The sequence below is a fragment of the Coffea eugenioides genome, unplaced genomic scaffold (genome assembly GCF_003713205.1).
Source record: "Coffea eugenioides isolate CCC68of unplaced genomic scaffold, Ceug_1.0 ScVebR1_3021;HRSCAF=4155, whole genome shotgun sequence".
Lineage (NCBI taxonomy): Eukaryota > Viridiplantae > Streptophyta > Magnoliopsida > Gentianales > Rubiaceae > Coffea > Coffea eugenioides.
Window position 1 is genome coordinate 1 of NW_020863559.1, and position 27,139 is coordinate 27,139.

General features: G+C 39.7%; 1 protein-coding gene across 1 annotated transcript; it reads right to left on the bottom strand.

Annotated features, from left to right (window-relative positions):
• Positions 1–173: 173 nt before the first annotated feature.
• LOC113757349 (pentatricopeptide repeat-containing protein At2g35030, mitochondrial-like) lies at positions 174–26,043 on the bottom strand. Its single transcript, XM_027300696.1, has 3 exons — positions 25,883–26,043; positions 25,119–25,800; positions 174–2,252 (listed from the first exon to the last, which is right to left on the bottom strand). Exons 1-3 carry the CDS (start codon positions 26,041–26,043, stop codon positions 174–176), a joined length of 2,922 nt encoding a protein of 973 aa, XP_027156497.1.
• Between the last annotated feature and the right edge of the window lie 1,096 nt (positions 26,044–27,139).

Sequence of the window (27,139 nt, forward strand, 5' to 3'; positions counted from 1 at the left end):
TAGTAAGTACAAGATTATTAGAACAATACCTAAGCAAGTACCAATATCATCTTCATGCATACAAAGCCAAGGTAATTCTCAACGAGTACCAAAAAGAACCTGAACAAGTGAATTTGCAGAAGGGCATTTTGAAGTACCGCTAAAACTTTATTTGATGCATGTGATGAAATAAATCATCCAACATCAAGAAGAGCACACTCAATACCATTTAAACAGGAAAGCTCCATAATCTGTGTTGTTAAAATCTGTAATGCCCTATATATTTCTGCTGTTTTTGGCCATGAATAATCATCAGATTGAAAAACCAATATCTGGCGTTGATCCTCAATCCAGCTGCATCCCGGCTCCTTTTCAATGCCATTCTGATTCAAGAAATTTCTAACTCTGTCGACCTCATCCCACCTCCCTGACTGAGCATAAATATTTGAGAGAAGCACTAGACTTGATGTTTTATGAGGTTCAATTTCAAAAAGCTTCCTAGCAGCAAAATCAGCAAGCATCACATTTTTATGCAAGCGACAAGCCCCAAGAAGAGCACCCCATATTCCTGCAGTGGCTTGGACCTTCATTTTCCTGACTAACTCAAAGGCTTCCTCTAACCTTCCTGCTCTGCCAAGCATATCGACCATGCAAGTATAATGTTCAGCCAAAGGTTCAATGCCATACTTCTGCGTCATGCAATTGAACAAGGTTAGACCTGCAGAAACTAAGCCTGCATGATTACATGCAGAAAGAACCCCAACAAAAGTAACTTGATCAGGAATGACAGCATATCCTTCCATTTCTTGGAAAAGTTTGAATGCCTCTATCCCATATCCATTCAGAGCATAGCCTGCTATCAAAGAATTCCAGGATACCACGTCAAGGTTATCAACATCACTGAATACATCTCTGGCACTCAAGATACTTCCACACTTGGCATACATTGTAATTAGAGCATTACTGACAACCATATCTTTCATATAACCATTTTTCACCACAATGTGATGAAGTTGCTGCCCAAATTGCTCAGCTGCAAGACTCGCACAGACCCTTAGGCCAGAAGCAAAAGTGGATTGATCAGGCTTCTTCCCATCACGAATCATGAGCAAAATACTCTTCAGTGCATCCATGTATAACCCATTTTGTGCATAACCTGAAATTATGGAATTCCAAGAAACTACATTCTTTTCCTCAATTTGCTCAAACAACTCAAGTGCTCTCTCCATTTTTCCTACTTGAGCATAGCCCGCAATCATGGTGTTCCAAGTATCTATTTTCTTTGGGGCCATATTTTGAAATAGATCGAAAGCTTCATCCATTCTTCCATGTTGAGCATATCCCGCGATCATCGTGTTCCAACAGACAGTGTCACGTTTCCTCATGCGATCAAAAATTTGACTGGCATCATCCATCCTATTGTTCTGAATAAAGCCAAGTATCATGGCTGTTTGTGACCCTACATTTTCATAAGGCATTCTATCCAACAATTTCTTTGCTTCTTCAAGCTGACCAATTCGGACATGACCACTGATGATGGTAGTCCATGATATAGCATCCTTCTCTGGCATCTCATTAAATAACTCTACTGCCTTGTCAACCTTGCAATTTTGAATGTATGCAGCCAACATCACATTCCAAGCAACAACATTTCTCTCCGTCATGTTGTTAAAGAATCCCTCTGCCTCTGAAAGGTGGCCATGCCTTGCAAAGCCACTCAACATTGTGGCCCAAGAAACAACACTTGGATTGGGAATCCTTTCAAAAAACTCCCTAGCAGCATTCAGATCACCAGCTTGCGTGTACCCTTCTAATACCAAATTCCACGAAATCCAATCCTTTTCTTCCATCTCTTCGAAAAACTTAGCAGCCAAACGCATTTGCCCGCTACGGGTATATCCCGAGAGCATTGTATTCCACGAAACCAAGTTCCTCACTGGCATTTCATTGAACAATTTCCTACCATCGCTGAGCATCCCATTCTTGACATACCCTGTAACCAGTGCATTCCAACACGCTGCACAACTCTTATCGGGCATCGAATCAAATATTCGCCTTGCTTTTTCTACGAAACCGCTACGTGCATAACAAGTAATCATGAGACTGTAAGTAAAAGAGTCCCTTCGACGCATTTTATCAAATAAGTCAGCTGCTTCTTTAAAATAGTCATTATACAAGTAACCGCTCATCATTGTGTTCCAAGAAATCAAGTTCTGAAATGGCATTCGATTGAATAGAGCACAAGCCTCACTGATTCTTCCATTCATGGAAAACTGATTTGGTGTCGTTTGGACGAATGATCCAACGGCCTTACTCGTATTTAACTGAGCTCAAACCACCGGTAGGTAGTCAATTGAATGAGCCGGCGATGGCTTGGTCGGAAATGACAATGCACGGGGACTGTACTAAGGGAATCTTGTAGTAAGAATGACTCGTTGGTTCTGGTATAGCTCGACGTATTACGCAAAGTTAACTGATTGGAAGTGCGGGCCCGGTTGGGTTGTTTGGGTGGAAGGAACTGGGAGTGAAGTGGGTTCTACGGTTGGTACTCCATAACGTTGACGAGGAGTCAATGAGATTGGATCAAGAAAAAAAATCGTAGGAAATGGGCTTTGAGAAGCCGTCCGTATCCTTTTACTGATTTGTTTTATTCCTTAATTGTGTACTTGAAATGAAAGGTTATGCTTAAGTGATCTTTGTTGCTTATGTGGTAGTAACTCACTGGGCTTAAGCTCATTCCGTTCCATTTGTTTTCCTTACAGGAAATGACCACTTTTGGAAAAGGTTGTGTTAGTTGGTTGTCAAGTTGAGCCCATGTAAATGTCTTTTGAATAGCTCTTTGAATGAAACCCTAATGTGTATTGGGTTCAATTTCTTTTGATTGGCAAACCGAACATGTATATCCATGATGAATCGTTTTGATATGCCGCTTTGGCTTTTGGCTTGTAAATGTTACATTTCAATGTATATGTGTTTGGTTGACATTTGGTTGGATTTCAGATTAACTCGTATTTCAAACGGCGAAAGAAAAATTTCTGGCGGGAATGAACAGGGCCAAATCCGGCCAGGAATCCGGCCAGAAACTGGCCGGATTGTCGGCCGGATTGCCTTGGGATTTTTTTTGAAAATCCGGCCTTGCTCACTGGACAGTATCCAGCCAAGAATCCGGCCGGTAATCCGGCCAGATTCCGGCCGGATTCTGCTGTGCCAGGCCACTATTCATCGTTTTCGTTTTTCAATTTTTTTTCCTTTTGATATTTGTGGCTTGTCCGAGCGCACTTTTACTTTCCCGAAACGTTCTAGATTGCATGTAACTGCTCATCAGTCCTGGCGAGAGCTGGGCAGGCAGTCCGCTAACCCCTTTGGTTCGCCTTAGGGGAAGGTGGGGCTGTTACAAAATGCTTAACAACAAATTATGTTTGTTTAATGATTTTCTTTTTTCCTTTTTTTTTCTTCTTTTTTTCATTTTTCATATTTTCCCAAAAAAAAACATTGAATCAAAACAACTAAAGCATAATTTTTGAATGCTTTTCTTTTTTCCGAGAAATTCTATGCTAAAACTTAAAAATGAAATAATAAAATAAAACACTAAAAAACTAAAAAGTGAATAAACCTAGCACGACAAATAAAACTAAAAGTAAATGAAATTACACTGAAAATTTGGTGTCTACACAACTGAGATTTGACGAGGTCCAATTGCTCATCTACACCATGTAATGCCACTTCTTTGACTCCCTTAGGATCAGGAAGATAATGTTGTGGGCTAGCTTTTATGCGTCTTATACTCGCCATGACGTATGAGGGAACCTGCAAAAAGTTAGCAACGAAACCGAAGATATTGCCTTTCACGCTCCCTTACGTGTATCCACTCGCACCCGTGTATATGGATGTCACTCTAATGGACTTACCAAATACCTTTACCTGTTGGGTTAGGTAGTTGAGAAATGCTGCTCAAGTCCAACAACCGTTACCAACCTTTCCACAAGTGTAATCACAAGAATGTAGGAGAAAATGTAGGAAAGTGTTCCTAGAATCTAGGAAGAGAATATAGGAGAGTTTCCTAAAGTGGATGAGAGACTGTCGCGCCCCACTTTTTGAATGAGTGAATGAATTGTGTGGTGATGGTGTGTGAGTAGTGGTGTGAGATGTGAGTGTGTAGTGTGTGTGTGAACGTGTGCAAAATGAAAATAAAGGCCATGGGACTTGATAATGCGACGGTTTGGCCATATAAAGTTCAAAAAGGGTTTTTTGTATCAAAAATGGAGTCGCCACTTGGTATAGAGTTAGGGTGTACCAAGTCACCCAAAAATGATTTTTGTTTTTGAATAAAAAAAGTAAATAAACCCTTTTAGAGAACTTTCGGGTCTACGTAACCAAAAGAGGGATCGGGGGTCACATTTGACGAAGGGGAAGGCAAGGATAAAAATCCAAGGCACCCCTTCGACCTAGCCAAGGCTAGTTGCGTGACTTAAACCAATTTTCCTACTTTTTCTACCCAAGGTATGTATCGCATGTTGGATATGTCTATATGAATGCAAAAGCCTAGACCTAGGGGGATTGGGGGAAATTTCTCTTCAAAGGTTGAGTGGTGCCAATCACATTAATTGCGAAGCCCAATAATGATCCTTTTGGAGAGGTCACACCTAAACCTAAATGACGTGAAAAATGAGTGGAATGCATGCCATGTGAAAGTGTGAGTTTGTGTGAAGTGAGAAAAATGATAAAAGTAATAAGATAAGAGTGAAGGTGTGCAAATGTAGATGAAAGTACTCGTGTGCGAGTGAAAGTGATAAAAAGGTGCATGTGTGCAAATGAGACAAAAGTGAAAGTGTAATGATAGAGTGGATTGAGAATGCATGAGCCTAGGGAATTCATGCATATTGGGTACGGGGAGACCTAAATCGTGACTTGATTTTCCCTTTGATTAGAAGGCGAAACTAGCGTGCTAAGGCTATCGAGTAGCCACACTCGCTCGTTTTCCTTATCGGAAGGGGACACTCAAGCAAAATGAACCCTATAGCTAGTATGGGATGCAAAACCTAAAATGAGGGGAAAAGGGGGTCGAGGATCATGCCAAATGATAAAACTAAGGAAAAATGCATGATATGTAGTAAATAGGCAAATGATGTGCTAACGAGGGGAAATCCCTAAGGGTCTAGCGTTGGACTAGCCCATTCTATGAATTCCGACTAGCGCTGGACTAGCGGAAATGTACATTCATCCATTCCACTCATTCATGGCTATGAAAGCAAGTAGACATGCCAAAACACTCGTAAACACATAGCACATAGCACTTAGCATGCTCGACTAGATGCAAGAGCCTAATAAAGCAATTAAACATGTAGCAACAAAAACAAGCAACCAAGGGGAAGGGGAAATGGACCAGGTGCTCTCCGAGTGCTATCTATTACAAGCCAAGAGGTGTACACATACCCCATAAAAGCATAAAAGGGAAAGGGTGAATGGACCAGATGCTCTCCGAGCACTATCTATTACAAGCCAAGAGGTGTACACATACCCCATAAAAACTTAAACAAAAGTAAAAAGCAAGTAAATGCATGCAAGGAGGTAAGGAAAGCGAAGTAGACAGGCATATTCACACAACACGTAGGAGCACGTAAGGTCAAATGTAGTGCAAATGAGGGATAGAGTGTACCTCCCTTGAATTGACGCCCCAATGAAGTGAAATTATTCAATTACCCTCCAAAATAATAAAAAGGTCAAGGCACCACTTTATTTAAGAAAAATTAAAAGAAATGGGCAAAACAAGGCTCACTTAGTCATAAAGTCCCTAAAGTCATAACTTAAGTGCAATTTAAGCTAAGCATGGTAGTTAATTGAAGCAAACAAGCAATGAAGTTGCACAAATTAAAATTATCAAGGACCAATTTGATGAAATTATTCAATTGATTGGGCCATAGCAGGAGAAGGAGAGACTTGGGGGGTGAGGATGCAATTTTCTGAAATTAGTACATGCATGCATGCAAACGTACGAAAGCATTCTCTGCATCAAACAAACCAAGTGATTATCATGCCAATTCATTCAACAGCTTCCATGATTTCTCAACAAGATTCGGCAAGCAAGATCCATTCAAAGCTTTCAACCAACTTCAATTAACAAACATGGCTAAACACCTCTGAAAAATATAATTCATGGCAGCACTTCATGCTAATGACAACTAGAAACAGTGGCTGCGACAACAAAATAGAATCTGCTGCGTTTTCACTGTCCTCAGGTTTCTGCAAAGTTTTCGGTCAACAATCTTGCTGCAATGTTCCCTCTTGTTTGTGCATCCGCAAATCATGAGACATTTAGACGAAAACATGCAATTCTATCCTTAATTAGTTACACCAGATTCAGCTAACAAGATGACCAAAAAAAAAAACTAGCTTGTATGGGCTGTTATGGGAAGAAAAGAAAGCAGCAAATGATGAAGACGAAATGCAGCAAAAGAAAGGACGACACTTGCGGCTTCCTGTTGCAACCCTGCGGCTCCACTCATACACACAAAAAAAAATGCACTAAGCTCATAGGTTTATCAACCCCAAACCAGTAAATATCTCAAGCGTTTAGTTAGCATAACCTGAACAAAGTTTTTGATTTTTGCACGCAAGCAAACAAATGCCAAAGACCTCTTTACTTCTGCAATTGCTGCTGCTACTTCCGCAGCTTACAGCAACTCAGAAAAATAATAAAATGCAGATGCAAACATTCAGCAAAATTGTTCAGCCAAAGAAACCCAGCACTAGTCAAATATCCTCAAACATGGATCTACTCTCTTTTATACAAAATCATGCTGGACAGAAAGCCAAGGAAAGAAAACTTCGAGCTTTGGGCAATCGAAAAAGAAAATCCACGCTGCTGCAACAAGCCAACTTCAAGCTTGTTGCAGCAAGCTTTCATGCACAAAATCTGCAACCAGACGAGGACCCATGCAACCGTGTGACCAAGAGTTTACATCATTAGACATTTAGACACAAAACATCCTAGAAACAGGCGACAAGGTTCATCAAAACCCTTTACTAGCCTTGAGCATGGAATTCACAGAATCAGGGAAAAGAATGCGCATACAGAAAGCTAGGGAAATAAAAATTCTGCAAATTTGTTCGTGCAGATGAAACTTATCCGAACCTTATGCATTAATTTATTTCCATCAGAGTCATAAGTTCAGCATAGAGGCTAGGAGAGGGACTTGGGATGAACATTCATGATAGACCACATTCGAGTTTCTGTCTCTCAAAACCAGTCCAAGCTAAACAAATCCAAGCATAAAAACAAGCAAAGCCGCAAGCTTTCTGCAATTCCCTTTCGGCCAAGACGTAAAACAGGTAAGAATCCAATACCTGAATGGAGAAAAAGCTCAAGATGATTCGGCCAGAAACCTCAAAACGTCAGCGAAAGAGCGCGGGCGATGACACAAGCCCTTCTTCGTCTTCGCGACTGAAGACCCTTTTGGTTTCGCTCCTCTCCAGCAGCCAACAGCTCCCCTAACAATCTTCTTTTTCCATCCTCAAGCTCACAGCTTTTCACTTAACCCCCTACCACTCTCAGTCTCTCTGGTTTTGCTCGTTCATCAGCCCTCTCCCCTGTCCTAAAATTTTCTCGCCGTCACTTTTTGTTTCTCCCAGAAACTCTCTCGGCTCTCTCTGATAATTTTTAGCCGTCGACCTTTCTTCCATCCCCCTCTCCTGCGGCTGTCTTGCCTTTTTCTATTTATATCAAATGATCCTCCCTTCAACCCTAAAACCTCCGTCCTTTCTTCCTGTATTTGCAGCCCAAGGGGCTCACCCTAATCTTCACTTTGCAAGTCGCGGCAACTTGCATGCCGCGAATCAATTTTTTTTTTTTTTTTTTTTTTTAACAACTTGATAATTACAGAAATGATAAAATAAAATAATAATAATAACAAATTGACAAAAACCAGGTAATAATAATAGTAATAATAATGAAAATAATTTAAAAACTAAACAACTAAAAACAACAAAAATGGCCATCTTTTCACATTTTCTTTTTCATTTTCATTCACTTTCTTTTTCTCAAAATAACTTAATAAAAATAACTAAAGTGCCCAAAGATTGAATTTAAAGAAATAAACATATTTTTGTGAACAAATTTTCCTTTTTCTTTTTTCTCTTTTTTTTATTTTTCCAATCCAACTAAAGCCTATTTTCCCTTTTTTTAATTTTCTTTTCTCCCTTTTTTTGTGATTTTCCATTTTCATTTCTCTTTCAAGAAAGCTTTGAATAAAAACAAAATGACTAAAACATATTTTTGATGTCTTCCTTTTCTTTTTTCTAAAAACTCTACGCTAACTTTAAACTTAAAAGCTAAAACCAAAAATTAAAACTAAAAGTAAACAACGAATGCAAGCAATCTAAAAATGAAAATCATGAAATAGATGCCACATAAAATTATTCAAAATTTGGTGTCTACAGTTTGCCCCTCTTTGTCTGAGTTTTGAAAAAACTTGAGGCAAAGAAGTAGACACCAAATACTTACCTGTGTTATTGGGCTGCAAAAGATTCCAACGATCAGGAATTCTAATATGGGACTGACCCGAACATGAAAAATAAAACGGGACTGACCCGAACCAGAATTGAAAACGGGACTGATCCGAGCAGGAATTTAAAACGGGACTGACCCGAACAGGATTTTGAAATCGGGACTGACCTGAACCAGAAATTTAAAACGGGACTGACCCGAACAGGATTTTGAAATTGGGACTGACCCGAACAGGAATTTAAGATTGGGATAGACCCGGACAGAAATGTAAAATTGGAATAGACCCACGGGATAGATCCGAACAGAAATATAAAATTGGGATTGACTAGAGATAGGAAATTCAAATCACGGGACTGGCCCGAACAAGCTTTAATCACGGGACTGACCCGAATAAGCTTTGAATTGTGGGACTGACCCGCATAAGCTTTGAATCGTGGGACTGACCCGAAAATGCTTTTGATGGTGGGACTGACTCGAAAATGCTTTTGATCATGGGACTGACCCGAAAATGCTCTTTGATCGTGGGACTGACCCGAATAAGATTTTTGATCATGGGACTGACCCGAAAATGCTTTTGATCATGGGACGACCCGAAAATGCTCTTGATCGTGGGACTGACCCGAATAAGATTTTGATCATGGGACTGACCCGAAATGCTCTTGATCGTGGGACTGACCGCTTTTGAAACTGATGCTTTTGATCGTGGGACTGACCCGAATAAACTTTTGATCGTGGGACTGATATGCTTTTGATCGTGGGACTGACCCGAAATGCGATGTACTACCGAATATTGATCGTGGGAACTGACCCGAATTGCTTTTGATCGGGACTGACCCGAAATGCTTTTAATCGCGGGACTGACCCGAACAGGCTTTTGATCATACTGACGAAAATGCTTTTGATCGTGGGACTGACCCGAATAAGCTTTTGATCGTGGGACTGACCCGAATAAACTTTTGATCGTGGGACTGACCCGGAAATGCCTTTGATCGTGGGACTGACCCGAAAATGCTTTCGAACATGGGACTGACCCGAAAATGCTTTGATCATGGGACTGACCCGAAAATGCTTTTGATAAAATTTGTGTTGATTTCTGAGTGATGATTTTTCTTTTTGCTTTTCTTTTGACTTTTGAAAATCTTTCCAAAAAAAATTAATTTGCCCCAGTATGATGAATTTTTGCAACTTGAGTCCAGAGTTGATTCTGTATCGCCATGCTGTTGCATTTTTTGATGAAATTTGCTTGCGACATTTTCAATCTGCCTTTGTTCACCGGAGGACTCTTTCCGACACCGATTCCAGTGCGAGGTGTGATTACTTTCATCTGTGCATGCAGTTTTTCTGCAAAAAGAAAAGAAAACAAAGAAATTGCCACCATCATTTGATCCGCTTGCCTTTGAGAATCGTGTAAACATGAGTCTTTCATGCCTTTATCAACTTTTGTTGCGGCAGCCGATTGAGTTGGATTTTTCACCCTAAGGCTTTTCCGATTTACAAACTGATCAGGTATGTGCTTTGCCATATTGTGAAGTCTGCGTAACTGACTTTGTTGAACCTTAACCCTTTTCAGGAGATGACTGAACCCAAGTATGCTTCGAATAAACCACGGGGATTGTTATTCACCAAAATTCAAAGATCAAGAATAAAGTATGCAAGAAAATTCACATGTCATACAAGAATGCACACATAACCATTTGTGCTTAAATTCTACAAAAATACCATGAATGCAAGAAATTTGGTAAAAATGAAATTCCTAAGAGTGGATTTGCCAAAGAATGTTTTACAAAATGACACAGTTTTGGCCCAAGGATGCGTATTCGAATCTCTGAATATCCTTGTTCTGGAATTCAATATTGGCAGGGGTATGACAAAAATGAGGAGAAATCCAAATGGATCAAACCACCAGTTGTTACTCCTTGTGCTTGCTCATTGCAGAAATCCTTCCTTGGCGCCCTTTCGGGTTTTCACCAAGGTTGCCCCCACTCCTTTTCTTTTGTTTTGCTTTTGTTTTTGTTTTTCTCTTTTCCTTTTCTTTTTCTCCTTTTCTTTTGAGGTGCCCTTTCGGATTTTTACCTAAGGAAGCAATGGAAGAGCTCAACCTTAATCGCCTCAGGAGTATGAGTTAAAGATTTCTGACATCAGTAAAATGCACTTCCCCTTGTAAGATTAAGCGAAGGCATTATGGACATCACTTGTCAGTTGATTAGCAAACTTTCCAATAGAAATACAGCAAGTGACGAAAGCCAGGACTTTGGGCTTTTGTAATGGGGTCAGGTGGGGTATTTCAAGAAAAGTTGAGGCTTGAAAGCAAATTTGATGAGAGGTGTGAAATAACCTGAGATTGCATCATTTTGAGATCATCTCCAAATTTTGAACAAAACTGAGGAGAATTTGCCCCAGTTTGATTGAATTCTTCTCTTTGTGCTTTTCATTGCATTTTCCTTCAAAAACTAAATTTGCCCCAGTGTGGGGTTCTTTCTTTTCCTCTTTTTTCATTTTCAAAAACTAAATTTGCCCCAGTGTGGGGTTCTTTCTTTTCCTCTTTTTTCTTTCATCTCTCTTTCAAAATAAATTTGCCCCAGTGTGGGGTTTGCAATCCTCAGGGGCTGCCAAACGAAAAAAAAATTATTGTTCTGATAGCTCAAAAGGGATGGTTAGGGATGAAATGTTTTGATTGGAAAAGAAGATGGCCTGACTTTTGTTTCGCCCCTTGCATGATTTCCAAAAGAAATTTGCATAATCAGAAATAAAACTTCTTACACATGTCTGAGTTGATAGGTTGAGAGATTGTTTGTCCGTCCATCTCTTCAAGGATAAGTGCTCCACTCGGTAGCACTTTTTTGAATGACAAATGGCCTTACCAGTTTAGGCCAAATTCGTCTTTGATTTCATCTTGCATTGGCAAATCTCGCTTTAACTCTTTGTCCTTCTTCTCTAAAGGACCGGTGGCGGACCTTTTTGTTATGAACACAGGCCATACGACATTCAACTGCCTTTCATCCATCAAAATCAATCGTCGGTGACGCTGCTTTAACCAATCAGCTTAGAACTTGGCAGAGGAGGGATTTCTTGATGAAAGGCTTTCTTAACGAAAGGATTTTCAATGAAGAGCTTTCTTAATGAAGGGATTTTTCAATGAAGGATTTTTAATGAAGGAATTTTTGGATGAATGGTATTATCGGAATCCAGAACAGTGATATTCAAAGGGTCAAATAATTTTCATCTTTGGCCATTAAAAGAATTAAAATTCAGGACAATAATCAAATAAACAAATTGTGCATTTAATGGAAAAACTAATCCAAGCGGAAACAAGACAAAAATTTAATTGCGAAAGATGTTCTCATGAAGCTATTCACATATGCAAGAAATGGGTTTTGTGAACTTTAGTAAATAACAACCCCTAGATTTATCGAAATTCCCTTCAAGAGGGAAGATACTCGGCCATCCAAATTGTGCAAAGCTCCTTCAGGATTTTCAAATTTCGTCGTTGGAGGTGGATGCCTCGAAGGTGTCCTGGTGTTCAGGAAAAGGATTTCTACTTATGATCGGCCCTTGTTCACCTCTTTTCCTTAGCACTATTTCTCCTGCCTCGATCATGTCTTGGACTTTGTGCTTAAGTGCCCTGCAATCGGCGGTTGAGTGGCCAGGTACTCCCGAATGATAGGCACAAATAGCATGTGGATTGTACCCAACAGGCATGCCATGAAGATAAGTTGGAGGGGGAATCACGCCTATTTTGTTGGCAACCTTCAATTGCTCATACAATTGGTCCAAAGGCCTGCCTAGGTTGGTGAAGGTTCGGGTACGGCTTTGATTGTAGGTTTCAGTGGGTCGGGGATAGTTGTAGATGGGTCTATTTGGTGGGGGAAATCTTTGGTGGTAAGGAGGCCGAGGACGAGCTTGTTGAAAGCTTGGTTGAGATATTTGGAAAGGGGTTGTAGGCGGGTTGGCATAATTTGAGCGAGGTCGAGTATGAGTGATATTGGTGTGGTAAACAGGATGAGGATTTGAGTAGTAGGGGTAAGGGTTTGAGTTGGTAGGGTATTGTCGAGGTCTGGGTCTTGGGACAGGGTTTTGATTCCAGGTGAAGGCAGTTTCCCCCTCTTTCTTTTTAAATTGCGGGTTCTTCTCACTAGTCCCCTGTCCTTGCAAAGCATCCAACTGGGATTTGAGGGCAGAGACATTAACAATCTTCCCAGCTTTCACGAAGTCATCGTACTCCTCAAGTTTATTGACAATGGCGGCGAACGAGCATCCAGTCATGCGGAAAATTTCTTCAAAATACGGGGGATCGTGTGCCTTAATGAAAGTCCGTATGATTTCGTCCTCAGTCATCGGTGGCTCGACTTTGGCAGCTATTGTCCTCCACCTCTTGGCATAGGTCTTGTGATCCTCGGATGGTTTTCTTTTTGTTCCTTCCAACGTGGTTCGTGTCGGAGCCAGCTCGCAGTTATACTCATATTGCCTTACAAAAGCATTGGACAAGTCCAGCCAGGTCTTTGCTTCTTCGGGTTTCAGCTTGGAATACCAGTCGAGTGCATCCCCCTCCAGACTTTCTGGGAATAGCCTCAAAGGCAGATTTTCATCATCTGTTGGCCTACCCAACTTGTTGGCGAACAATCGGAGGTGTGTCTTGGGATTGCCCGTTCCATCATATTTGCTGAATTTCGGGGTTTTGAATCCCTCAGGCAATTGAACATTTGGAAAGAGACACAGCTCGTCGTAGTCCAGGACTCCTTGTTGTTCAACCCCTGACTCTTCCTCATAAACTCATCGAAACGATCAAGGCGTTTGAGCAGCTTTATATCAACGGGAGCAGAAGATTCCCCCATTTCTGCCTTGGTTTGAACAATATGGTCTGGTAGGAATGGCTCGGCAACCGGGTGATAAAAGGTATGTGGCTCAGGTGGTATATTTGAAGTGATTTGGGGTGGTGGACCTCGCGTGCGAGTAAGAAAAAATGAAGGATGAGGAGGGTAAGTGTATGGCAAATGTATGGTGGGATATGTGAAAATTCCTTCGGGTGCAATAGGAAATGATGGAGTAACAGTGGCATGGGCCGAAGGTAGGACAAATGGCCCTTGCTCAGGCTGTCCGGCGGGTACAGGTTCGGGTTGAATTCCGCTGCTAATTAGCTCATCGTTCAACTTCCTTTGGGCGGCCATCTCATACGCCATCTCTCCAAACTTGGTAAGCATCTCAGTCAACTGAATCCCCGAACTTGCAGTCTCGGGTTGAGCGGTAGTAGCAGACCTATCTGACTGTTCCGGTTGTGAACTCATGTTTACACGACTCCTCTGGGCTTGACTACGGGACCGCGTTATGATGGGGCTTCGACGAGAAGCTATATTTAAATATTACCTGAGAATTTTGAAAGGAATTGTCTTTAGATTCAACCCTTGCTTAGATATTCCAATAAAAATAAAGAAAAGGAAAAGAAAAAGGCAAGAGTTAGTAACTATCCAAAAAATTCGGATGCATGTCCTATGGGGGAACCCTTTTTATGCCAAGGGTAGGCCTAGCATGAAAATGCAATCCTCTAGGGTAAGCACTATACCATACCTGACGGATCTGATCAACTCATTGAGTGAAAAATAATTTGAAAAATTTGACCATTGGAGTGACGAGGGATTTGTCAAAATGAGGACAACGTCCGAATAGATTGATCACCTTTGATTTGCAAAACGCATGGGTTTGACCTTGACGAACTCCTATCGAAGAGATTGGAATTTGTCGACAAATTTCCTCAGTGAAGCATGAGTCAAAAACCCAACTGATTAAATAGTTGGATATAATGGATGTTTTTCTCAAAATCGACTAGGTTTTCCATTTTGAAATTCGACATTGAAATCCTAATTGGTCAAATGAAATTGACAATTTATTAAAAATCGACCGGATTACCCTAAAAAAGGGAAACATGTCAAATGAATTGAATGAAATTTAATTTATCCAAAATTAATCAGATCACCCTAAAAAGGGTAAATTGATCAAATAGATTGAATGAAACTTGATTTATTCAGAATCGGCTCAGTTGCCCTAAGAATGGGTAAATTGGCACAATGAATGAAACTGATTTAGTGGTTTATTCAAAAATCGGCCGAATGACCCTAAAAGGGTAAATCGGTCAAATGAATTGACGATTTATTGAAAATCGACCGGGTGACCCTAAAAAGGGTAAATTGGTCAAATGAATGAAATTGAATTAGTGATTTATTCAAAAATCGGCCGAATGACCCTAAAAAGGGTAAATCGGTCAAATGAATGAAATTGAATGAATTGGCAAAATGGATTGGTTGAATTGTCCGGCCATTGGTTATTCCAAAATTATTGAGGTGCATTGGTCTATGACCTTCTAAAAATCAAATTTTGGCCTCAATTTATTTATCATCTCAATAGGAGGAACCACTTGTGAATTTCTTCAAATTAATGTTCTTCACGCAAGGGATTTTTACCAATTTTTGATAAAATGGCCAAAAAGTGATTATTAGACGCTCATATTCCAAAGATCACTCTATGAAAATGATCGGATCCTACCTTACCTTGTGCACTACCCCTTTGGATGGTACAAAAATGTAAACGTGCAAGTCTCACTGGATTAAGTATCCGAGACACAAGGCGGCTTATTCCTAAACACGGGATTCCCTATGTGGCATTCCCTTTCTATGGTTTATGCATGATGCCATTTATTAAAGCGATGTAAATATGTGACAAATACGGCCTAAAGGATACAAATAATGCAACGGGGGGAAAAGGTCTAAAATGAAGAGTATTTATTGGAAGCTAAGTGCAATAACTGAAATTTAAACATGTGAGTCATCTAGTGGGTGAGTCACTAAAAGAGTGCCAACGAGGCCTCTTATTGCTAAGGCACATGAATGCAAACCAAGGAAACAATGAAATGGTTAGTGCAGTTTGATAGTACACATAACACATTGGGAGCAATTAAGAAAAGAGGTACAATAAAACAAGTAAAAGGGGTGGAACCCCTTCCCTCGTGCCTAATGTGCTTAAAAGAAGGTGAGGCTGACTCTATCCTAGGGAAATGCTAACATGGATGCATGAGGTTGGGGTTCACTAATGCCTAGACTCGATAAAGCTTCGGCTCCCAAGCCTTCAGACCTAAAGGCAAAGGGTCATCACTCCCAAGGCCTTTGATCGGTGGCTCGAGTGATCCCTTAGGTAGCGCTATGGGCGCAGAGCACACCAGCCGCCTACCCAAGGCAATCGATCCTAATCCTACAAGGCGGTGTGGGAAACGCCCACGAAAAACAAAATAAAATGGAGCCCACGAAAATAAAAATAAAATGGGATAACAGTAAGTAAACGTGCACGTATGAAGTGCTCCCTATTTTGAGGGAAAGGGGTGAGAACCACGCGAGGCTCTAAAAGGTGACACACACCCCCCCCCCAAATGCAATGCAAGCGCGAGAAAAATAAGTAAACATACATCCAATCAACCAATCACACATACGTGAGTGAGGGAATAGTTGGATACGCGCGCGAGGCAAAAAAATCCTAAAAATGGAAAAATGAAACCCTAATATCCAAATGTTATGCATACAAAGGGTAGAAAAAGGGAAAAGAATAGCCAAATCAAATGCTTGGACCCACTTAGTAACTCCCCAGTGGAGTCGCCAACTGTCGCGCCCCACTTTTTGAATGAGTGAATGAATTGTGTGGTGATGGTGTGTGAGTAGTGGTGTGAGATGTGAGTGTGTAGTGTGTGTGTGAACGTGTGCAAAATGAAAATAAAGGCCATGGGACTTGATAATGCGACGGTTTGGCCATATAAAGTTCAAAAAGGGTTTTTTGTATCAAAAATGGAGTCGCCACTTGGTATAGAGTTAGGGTGTACCAAGTCACCCAAAAATGATTTTTGTTTTTGAATAAAAAAGTAAATAAACCCTTTTAGAGAACTTTCGGGTCTACGTAACCAAAAGAGGGATCGGGGGTCACATTTGACGAAGGGGAAGGCAAGGATAAAAATCCAAGGCACCCCTTCGACCTAGCCAAGGCTAGTTGCGTGACTTAAACCAATTTTCCTACTTTTTCTACCCAAGGTATGTATCGCATGTTGGATATGTCTATATGAATGCAAAAGCCTAGACCTAGGGGGATTGGGGGAAATTTCTCTTCAAAGGTTGAGTGGTGCCAATCACATTAATTGCGAAGCCCAATAATGATCCTTTTGGAGAGGTCACACCTAAACCTAAATGACGTGAAAAATGAGTGGAATGCATGCCATGTGAAAGTGTGAGTTTGTGTGAAGTGAGAAAAATGATAAAAGTAATAAGATAAGAGTGAAGGTGTGCAAATGTAGATGAAAGTACTCGTGTGCGAGTGAAAGTGATAAAAAGGTGCATGTGTGCAAATGAGACAAAAGTGAAAGTGTAATGATAGAGTGGATTGAGAATGCATGAGCCTAGGGAATTCATGCATATTGGGTACGGGGAGACCTAAATCGTGACTTGATTTTCCCTTTGATTAGAAGGCGAAACTAGCGTGCTAAGGCTATCGAGTAGCCACACTCGCTCGTTTTCCTTATCGGAAGGGGACACTCAAGCAAAATGAACCCTATAGCTAGTATGGGATGCAAAACCTAAAATGAGGGGAAAAGGGGGTCGAGGATCATGCCAAATGATAAAACTAAGGAAAAATGCATGATATGTAGTAAATAGGCAAATGATGTGCTAACGAGGGGAAATCCCTAAGGGTCTAGCGTTGGACTAGCCCATTCTATGAATTCCGACTAGCGCTGGACTAGCGGAAATGTACATTCATCCATTCCACTCATTCATGGCTATGAAAGCAAGTAGACATGCCAAAACACTCGTAAACACATAGCACATAGCACTTAGCATGCTCGACTAGATGCAAGAGCCTAATAAAGCAATTAAACATGTAGCAACAAAAACAAGCAACCAAGGGGAAGGGGAAATGGACCAGGTGCTCTCCGAGTGCTATCTATTACAAGCCAAGAGGTGTACACATACCCCATAAAAGCATAAAAGGGAAAGGGTGAATGGACCAGATGCTCTCCGAGCACTATCTATTACAAGCCAAGAGGTGTACACATACCCCATAAAAACTTAAACAAAAGTAAAAAGCAAGTAAATGCATGCAAGGAGGTAAGGAAAGCGAAGTAGACAGGCATATTCACACAACACGTAGGAGCACGTAAGGTCAAATGTAGTGCAAATGAGGGATAGAGTGTACCTCCCTTGAATTGACGCCCCAATGAAGTGAAATTATTCAATTACCCTCCAAAATAATAAAAAGGTCAAGGCACCACTTTATTTAAGAAAAATTAAAAGAAATGGGCAAAACAAGGCTCACTTAGTCATAAAGTCCCTAAAGTCATAACTTAAGTGCAATTTAAGCTAAGCATGGTAGTTAATTGAAGCAAACAAGCAATGAAGTTGCACAAATTAAAATTATCAAGGACCAATTTGATGAAATTATTCAATTGATTGGGCCATAGCAGGAGAAGGGGAGACTTGGGGGGTGAGGATGCAATTTTCTGGAATTAGTACATGCATGCGTGCAAACGTACGAAAGCATTCTCTGCATCAAACAAACCAAGTGATTATCATGCCAATTCATTCAACAGCTTCCATGATTTCTCAACAAGATTCGGCAAGCAAGATCCATTCAAAGCTTTCAACCAACTTCAATTAACAAACATGGCTAAACACCTCTGAAAAATATAATTCATGGCAGCACTTCATGCTAATGACAACTAGAAACAGTGGCTGCGACAACAAAATAGAATCTGCTGCGTTTTCACTGTCCTCAGGTTTCTGCAAAGTTTTCGGTCAACAATCTTGCTGCAATGTTCCCTCTTGTTTGTGCATCCGCAAATCATGAGACATTTAGACGAAAACATGCAATTCTATCCTTAATTAGTTACACCAGATTCAGCTAACAAGATGACCAAAAAAAAAAACTAGCTTGTATGGGCTGTTATGGGAAGAAAAGAAAGCAGCAAATGATGAAGACGAAATGCAGCAAAAGAAAGGACGACACTTGCGGCTTCCTGTTGCAACCCTGCGGCTCCACTCATACACACAAAAAAAATGCACTAAGCTCATAGGTTTATCAACCCCAAACCAGTAAATATCTCAAGCGTTTAGTTAGCATAACCTGAACAAAGTTTTTGATTTTTGCACGCAAGCAAACAAATGCCAAAGACCTCTTTACTTCTGCAATTGCTGCTGCTACTTCCGCAGCTTACAGCAACTCAGAAAAATAATAAAATGCAGATGCAAACATTCAGCAAAATTGTTCAGCCAAAGAAACCCAGCACTAGTCAAATATCCTCAAACATGGATCTACTCTCTTTTATACAAAATCATGCTGGACAGAAAGCCAAGGAAAGAAAACTTCGAGCTTTGGGCAATCGAAAAAGAAAATCCACGCTGCTGCAACAAGCCAACTTCAAGCTTGTTGCAGCAAGCTTTCATGCACAAAATCTGCAACCAGACGAGGACCCATGCAACCGTGTGACCAAGAGTTTACATCATTAGACATTTAGACACAAAACATCCTAGAAACAGGCGACAAGGTTCATCAAAACCCTTTACTAGCCTTGAGCATGGAATTCACAGAATCAGGGAAAAGAATGCGCATACAGAAAGCTAGGGAAATAAAAATTCTGCAAATTTGTTCGTGCAGATGAAACTTATCCGAACCTTATGCATTAATTTATTTCCATCAGAGTCATAAGTTCAGCATAGAGGCTAGGAGAGGGACTTGGGATGAACATTCATGATAGACCACATTCGAGTTTCTGTCTCTCAAAACCAGTCCAAGCTAAACAAATCCAAGCATAAAAACAAGCAAAGCCGCAAGCTTTCTGCAATTCCCTTTCGGCCAAGACGTAAAACAGGTAAGAATCCAATACCTGAATGGAGAAAAAGCTCAAGATGATTCGGCCAGAAACCTCAAAACGTCAGCGAAAGAGCGCGGGCGATGACACAAGCCCTTCTTCGTCTTCGCGACTGAAGACCCTTTTGGTTTCGCTCCTCTCCAGCAGCCAACAGCTCCCCTAACAATCTTCTTTTTCCATCCTCAAGCTCACAGCTTTTCACTTAACCCCCTACCACTCTCAGTCTCTCTGGTTTTGCTCGTTCATCAGCCCTCTCCCCTGTCCTAAAATTTTCTCGCCGTCACTTTTTGTTTCTCCCAGAAACTCTCTCGGCTCTCTCTGATAATTTTTAGCCGTCGACCTTTCTTCCATCCCCCTCTCCTGCGGCTGTCTTGCCTTTTTCTATTTATATCAAATGATCCTCCCTTCAACCCTAAAACCTCCGTCCTTTCTTCCTGTATTTGCAGCCCAAGGGGCTCACCCGAATCTTCACTTTGCAAGTCGCGGCAACTTGCATGCCGCGAATCAATTTTTTTTTTTTTTTTTTTTTTTAAACTTAATAAATACAGAAATGATAAAATATAAATAATAATAACAAATTGACAAAAAACCAGGTAATAATAATAGTAATAATAATGAAAATAATTTAAAAACTAAACAACTAAAAACAACAAAAATGGCCATTTTTCCATCTTTTCACATTTTCTTTTTTCATTTTCATTCATTTTCTTTTCTCAAAAATAACTTAATAAAAATAACTAAAGTGCCCAAAGATTGAATTTAAAGAAATAAACATATTTTTGTGAACAAATTTTCCTTTTTCCTTTTTCTCTTTTTTTTCATTTTTCCAATCCAACTAAAGCCTATTTTTTCCTTTTTCTTTAATTTTCTTTTCTCCTTTTTTGTGATTTTTCATTTTCATTTCTCTTTCAAGAAAGCTTTGAATAAAAACAAAATGACTAAAACATATTTTTGATGTCTTCCTTTTCTTTTTTTCTAAAAACTCTACGCTAACTTTAAACTTAAAAGCTAAAACCAAAAATTAAAACTAAAAGTAAACAACGAATGCAAGCAATCTAAAATGAAAATCATGAAATAGATGCCACATAAATTTATTCAAAATTTGGTGTCTACAGAGACTATAGGAAAGGTCCTAAAAATGGATGAGAGAATTTTAGGAGAGTTTCCTAAAAATGGATGAGAGAATATAGGAAAGTTTCCAAAAAATGGATGAAAGAGTTTAGGAAAGTTTCCTAAAAAGGTAGGAGAGAGAGTGTCCAAGTGAGTACAAAGAGTTATCCAAGTGCTTTACTTAGTTTCCTAATTGATTTTGGAAACAAGTTAGTTTTTGGAAACCCTTTGAAAATCCTTTTCCTCTTGAACAACTTTTGGTAACCTTCTTGAAACAACTTTTGGTAATCTTCTTGAAACAACTTTTGGTAACCTTCTTGAAACAACCTTTGGTAATCTTCTTGAAACAACTTTTGGTAACTTCCAAATTCTACTCCAAGAAAGATTACACAAATCAGATTTGGTTCCCTATTCAAAACAATTCGATTGCCACTTTCTTTCCTTTCCTTTTTTTTTCTTGCCAACCGATTCCTCTTTTCTTTCTTTTTCTTTTCGTTTTTGTTTTCTGTTTTTTTTTTCTTGACTACAACTATCAACCACGACACAAAACAAGGAAGTCCACAAATAATAACTACCAAAAACTCCAAGATCTTTCAAGAACTTTCAAGGAAGTTGTCAGGAACTTCAGAAATTTCAAGATTGTGGTCAAGAATTCAAGAAGCTCAAGATTATTGTAAGTTCTCTTCAAGATTCACAAAATTCCAACAAGTTTTGCCAAAATTCAGATTTGAAAACCAAGTAAACAAGTTGGATAACACAAACAACAAGGCTGGACAGATTTGTATTCGGATGAACAGTAACTATGAACAGTGTCGGCGAACAGTATCGGTGAACAGTGTCGGTGAACAGTCAAAGAACAGTAATAATTTTTTTTTTGTTCTAAACAAACGAACAGATTGGGATAAACATATATGACTCGAAATAAACGAAAAAAAAAGATATAACCTGGTGGTTGTCGACTAGCTCTGGTACCAACTGATGTGAAACCCCGATCTAGACAACCAAAACACCATGGCTTAGGCAGCGGAAATTTGACCCAACTAATCCCTAGAAGTCACGAACAATTTTGATATTATCTCAACCCGTAACTACTCGAATTAACGAACCAAATTGGAGGTAGTAGAACGCCACAATCAAGGAGATACTCGATTGATAAGTTCGGGTGAATAACTTGAGAAGATTCTCAAGTATTCAAAGGCAACTCTCTTGCCAAAGAGAAAGTGAAAACTCACTAATTGTATTTAATAGTCAAAACTGCTCTCCAAAACAAAGAGGAAGTGGGGCTATTTATAGCCCTTACAAGCATTAACCCTAATCCAAAAGTTGACCAAACTACCCTACATACTTAAGAATGATTTTGGGCCTTATTTACTAACAAATAGGCCGCAATTAAACTATCTTAATTACCTAGACTTTTTAAAACGAGAAATAACTAAAATCAACGAGGAAAATCAAATAATTCTACTAAACTCAAGCATTCGTGCAATCAACTAGTCTTCACTTGAATCTTCCAATTCCCCATGTGCTTGAATGGGCCTTGGTCTTTATATTCTCATCACCTTAGGTGTTCCCTTCGAGATCCTCGTGAAGGTCTCCTTGAGCAACTGAGCAAACAATAGTTATCTATTACACACTATCACTTGAAAATCCTTTCTTATCAAGAGAGGGATTGTACACTTGTACAATCTCGAAAATACCATGGAATGGGGTTTTACTTGCTCAAAATTCAAGGTTCAAATGTAGTGTTTATTAACACAAGGAAAAACTGATTTCCTTTATGAAGACAAGTCCAAAATGGTCAATTAGTATTGAAGGATAGGGAAGAGTTTAAAAAAAAAAGCCTATTCCCGTCAAGTTTGAAAATTTTTCGATTTGAGGTTAAATCTTTGAAAAATCGTATCTCACTCTTCTTATGTCCAAAATTGGAAAACTTAGTACCGTTGGAAGTTACTTCCAAAGTAACAAAGGTCCTAGAAGACACTTTTCCATGATTCCAAATGAAAGACATTCAAAATTTGGCTCAAAGTTACTGTTTTAGACTTGCGAGACAGTTTTGAGGTTGGTTTTTCGCCAACTTTGGAAATTCGGAAAAATTCACAGAATTTTAATTAGCCTCTCAGATTTGAAACTCAATTAGAGTTACAATCAAAGTTTAAAACAAAATAAGCGGAACAAGAATCGGAGTTCTGAGCACCAAGATATAATGGCTCAAAGTTGCTGAAAAATTGAGACGGTTAGGCAAATTTCCAGGTTCAAATTACAAACTTTGGGACTTTGTTTGAACATCGAAATAAACTCAGAATGGCACCAAATTTGGCAGTATTATACTAGCACATGAGGGCTATTCCTCTATCAATTTTTATGGAAAAATACGCACGGAAAGTTGGTTAACCAGATCACCAAAGTTTCCAAATTTCCAAGGCAAATCTGCCTTGTACATGAGTTTTCCGTTTTCAAAACGTTTGGCCAACAAAAATGTCTCAAACACGGTCCTTTTGTGAAGGTAATGTCTAAGAAACATCCAAGATGCATTTGGTAGGTGACTAAAACCAAGAATTTTAAAACAACAAGTCCCAATCAAGATTTAGACATTTACTAGCCAAAAAAAGGGTTTCAAATCATTGAGTCAGTTTCGAATTTCGGCCACAACTCACTCAATTCAACTTGGAATCGAACGTGGTTAGTGGCGTTGAAAACTATATTCATAGAGATACAATTTCTTAAAAGAAATCATTTCGATAATCGGTCCATAGCTAGCTCATATTTGAGCATCAATTCGCTGCTCAAAACAGAGCTCCCAGTGTAGACGCGAAACAGGATAGTAATGTTCAAACGATTGGTATGGACTACTCAGGTGGAATCAGAATGTGCATTTTATACTGTTGGAAATCTGGTAATGTCTAGTTTCCAGTGCCACAAATAGCACTAGATTTTGATTTCGGAGCAAAAAGTTATAGCCGTTTGAAAAACAATGCTAGAGCAGTTTCGGGAAAATTCCAGTTTTACTAGACTTTCAAAAACTCAACATTTACCCATCCAAATCCCGAAAGTTTTTGATGAAACTTTTGCACAACCCACACAACATGTATATATCATAAAAAAGTCATTAGAACCACAAAAAAATTGCTCTAAGGCCACGGCATGTACAGGTGCAGAAATGAAAAAATTCCCTCATCACTTCCTTTGAGTTTTCATCCATAATATCACTCATTTCCTACTAAATTTAACTAATTTAAGCACTAATCCAACATTATTAACATCAAAACTCACAAAGTCAGTCCATCAAGCCAAAGTGGGAGTTCATAGAGCCCACTCACCAAATTTCTAACAATTTAAAGCTACCCATGAGAATCCAAGAGCTCATGAATGTAATCTAACTTCCATAAATCAAGAATTAAGGGGTTGATCATCACTTACTTTCTTAAATGGTCAAGACAGAAATTTCGGTCACTTTGAGCTAAAGAAAAACCGTGAGAGACAGCTCCTTTCCTAGCTTGTCTTGATCACCAAGTGATTTAAGTGTTGCGTGTAAAATTTGGATGTGATTTGAACAAGGAATTGAGAGGTAAAATGAAGGAAATTTTTCTGGTCTTCTTCCCTTGTGTTGCTCGGCTGGTTTGAGGAAGAAAAGAAGGGTCAAAATCTGATGTTAAAGCTTCTAGAGTAAGCTTAAAACTTGTGGCCCAAAATTGCTCAAAGTTGTCCACTAAAATAATGCACGTGCTCATGCGTTCCGTGCTCGATTCCTCTCAAGTTTATTTCACTAGTGCACTAAACCTCTAATGCACTTTCATTCATATTATTATTATTCACTCTTAATAATCCCAAAATAGAGGTCTTAAGCCCCACAATTAATCGCGCGCGTAAAAACGCGTACTTCCGATTTGTGTGCGATAAAGTGGAATTTTCAAGAAATTCTTATAACGATAGTATAACTAACTAACACTTGAACACTTAAACATAAAAATACCTATTTTAAGGCTAATGTACAAGTCTCCAATTTTCCAAGTTTATTGTATTCTCGATTCGATTATTGTCTCCAAACGTGCATCCACTATTCACCCTAAACGAGCTTTCAAAAAATTAAATTTTGAAACAAGTCATTTTAAAAATATAAGTGAGTCATAGTTCCATTTAATTGGGTCCAAAAAGGTTGAAATAAAATAGTCGGGGCAAACGGGCAATTAAATATTTAAATAAGCTAGTAATAGGAGTTTAAAATAAGTAAATTTTTGCAAGTCCTCACATCCTCTCCTCCTTAAAAGAATTTCGTCCTCGAAATTCACATCTAGGACAATATCATACCCCTTAATAGTCGCGTCTATCGGATCAATCAGTAACTAACAATCGCTAACCCATATCTCACAATTTCTATCCACCTGAATTGTAGTCAAACTTTGATTCTATCTTATGATTCTAGGATTTTGTAAAAGTGTGAATTGTACTAGGGTCTCTTAGAACTTCAGATAGACAATGAAAAGCAAGAATCATACCTTCAACGACCGCAGCAGAAATGGAAACCGGTTGATAGCCTAATGCATAAACCCTAGCTGGTGCTTTAGATCGACTTCCTCCAGCACTAGACTGCTTAGCGGCTGACTTTTCAGGCCTTTGGGTACTACCTCCTTCTTTTGGTACGGTTGGGCATTTCGATATCTGGTGCTCGGTACTACCACAATACAAGCACCTCCCTTGTTTCCTAAAACAATCACTCTCTGTATGGTTGAGCTTGCCACAATAACCACAAACAACTTGGGGAGCCACAGATTGACCACTTGGAGGTGTCCCTCTAGATTGACCTCGTCCATTGCGATCCCCTCTTGATTGAGTCCCTTTTGGTATGACAGATATCTCCACTCCACCCGTTCCTTTTCCCTTTTTAAAAGGTGGGGCACTCTTATCTGCCTGTCCAGAAGGGTTACTAGAAGTGCCTCTTTTCTTAGCGTGAAAGTCTCTAACTTGCAGCCTGACACTCTCGACTCTCTGTGCTTTTTCTAAGACTTCAGTGAACGTAGAGATTTGGGCTGCTGCTAAACCCTCCTGAATCTCCACATTAAGTCCTTGTACAAAGTGCCTTATCCTCCTTCGTTCAGTAGTCACCAATTCTGGAGCATACTTAGAAAGCTTAGTAAATTTCCCTTCATACTCGGCTATACTAGAAGTTCCTTGCCTCAACTTTATAAATTCATCTTCCCTTTTCTCTTGAATCAATGGTGGGAGAAATTTCTCATTAAATTCCCTCGTGAAGTTTTCCCAAGTCCAAGGGGTCTGCGCTCTTTCCCACTTCCCCCTTATCAACCCACCAGGCACGTACCACTCCCTCAAATTAGAAAGCAGCAAAATTTACTCCCCTATCTTCGGGATAGTCTAAAGCAGTGAATATATTAGTCATTCTCTCTAACCAGTTCTCAGCTGCCTCGGGGTCGGGCTCTCCAGTGAATTTAGGTGGGTTAAACTTCAAGAACCTCTCCAAACCCTTATCTTCTCCTCTATCCTGGCCCCCGGGCTGGTTAAGTGGTCCAGGACCTTGTCTATCAGCTAAGCGTTCTAGGATATTAGTCATCCTATTAATGGCAGTAGTCACTTGATTTCCCTTTACATTCTCCTGTCCCTGGGTTGGTCCAGTTGCCGATCCCTGGTCATCCCCATGAGGTTGGGCCTGTCTAGTCCCTCGCCCACGGCCTCGACCACTCCTTAGTCCTTCCATTATCCTAGATATGCCTAATGCAAGAAATAAATCAATTACGCGAGAAAATACTTAAAACAAGAACCAATCACGAAAACATTGAAAATAACAATAATTTACATTCATTGGCACTTTCAAATCCGTACAATTAGCAAGTCATGGGGGAGTTCACAAAAATATAGCACACAGGTGCCACAAGAGTACTTTCAGTTATGTAAAACTAAAGTAAAATCAAGTGCCTTAAAAGTAGTCCACATAGTCATGCAAAATACAATGGCCTCAGCACTCGCATCACTCCAGCTAATCCTAACTATACCAGTCAAAAGGGTCAAAAGGTCAATCGCTCTAGACCTAATCCACAGTAGGACTAACAGGGGGAATCTCCTCCTTAGGATTCTCCTCCGAATCCTCTTTAGGGTCCTCCTCCTGAATCGGGCTCTGGTCAACATCCGTCACCCCCTCCATCATCGTAGTGGCAGCGGTCAGAATCCCGGAAGCCCGATCACGGACCTCCTCACCTAACCTAGTGAGTCGAGCCCTAGTCCTCTGGAGCTCCTCACGAGTGACTGCAGCAGTAGGCACCTCGCCAGCCACTGCCTTCTCAAGTTCAGCGATCCTCTCGCCCTGAGCACCTACCATCTATCTAACCTCATCCACCTCCTCCTGTAAATCTCGGTTGAGGTTCATGTAGACACCAAATTTTTAAATAATATTTTTTATCCTAATTTTATTTTTGTTTTAGTAATAATCCTTATCTATTTTTATTTGTTAAATTCCATGATTTTAGTTTTTAGATTTTTAGCATTGGTATAGCATTTTAGATTATTATTATTGTCTGTTGTTTTATTTTAGTTTAGTTTTTATTTTTTGCATTAGTTTAGCCCTTTTAGCTCTTTATTTTTATTGTAAGGCTTTTAGCACAAAAATTTGTCAAAAGAGAAAATTATGCATAAAAAATATGTTTTTTTTCCTT

Coding starts and splice junctions, on each gene's coding strand:
- LOC113757349 (XM_027300696.1), bottom strand. CDS start 26,043: ATGACTAATATCCTAGAACGCTTAGCTGATAGACAAGGTCCTGGACCA. Junction 25,801..25,882: donor CCCGAGGCAGCTGAGAACTG/GTTAGAGAGAAT, acceptor TTCTAATTTGAG/GGAGTGGTACGTGCCTGGTG. Junction 2,253..25,118: donor AGATATCGAAATGCCCAACC/GTACCAAAAGAA, acceptor ACACCAAATCAG/TTTTCCATGAATGGAAGAAT.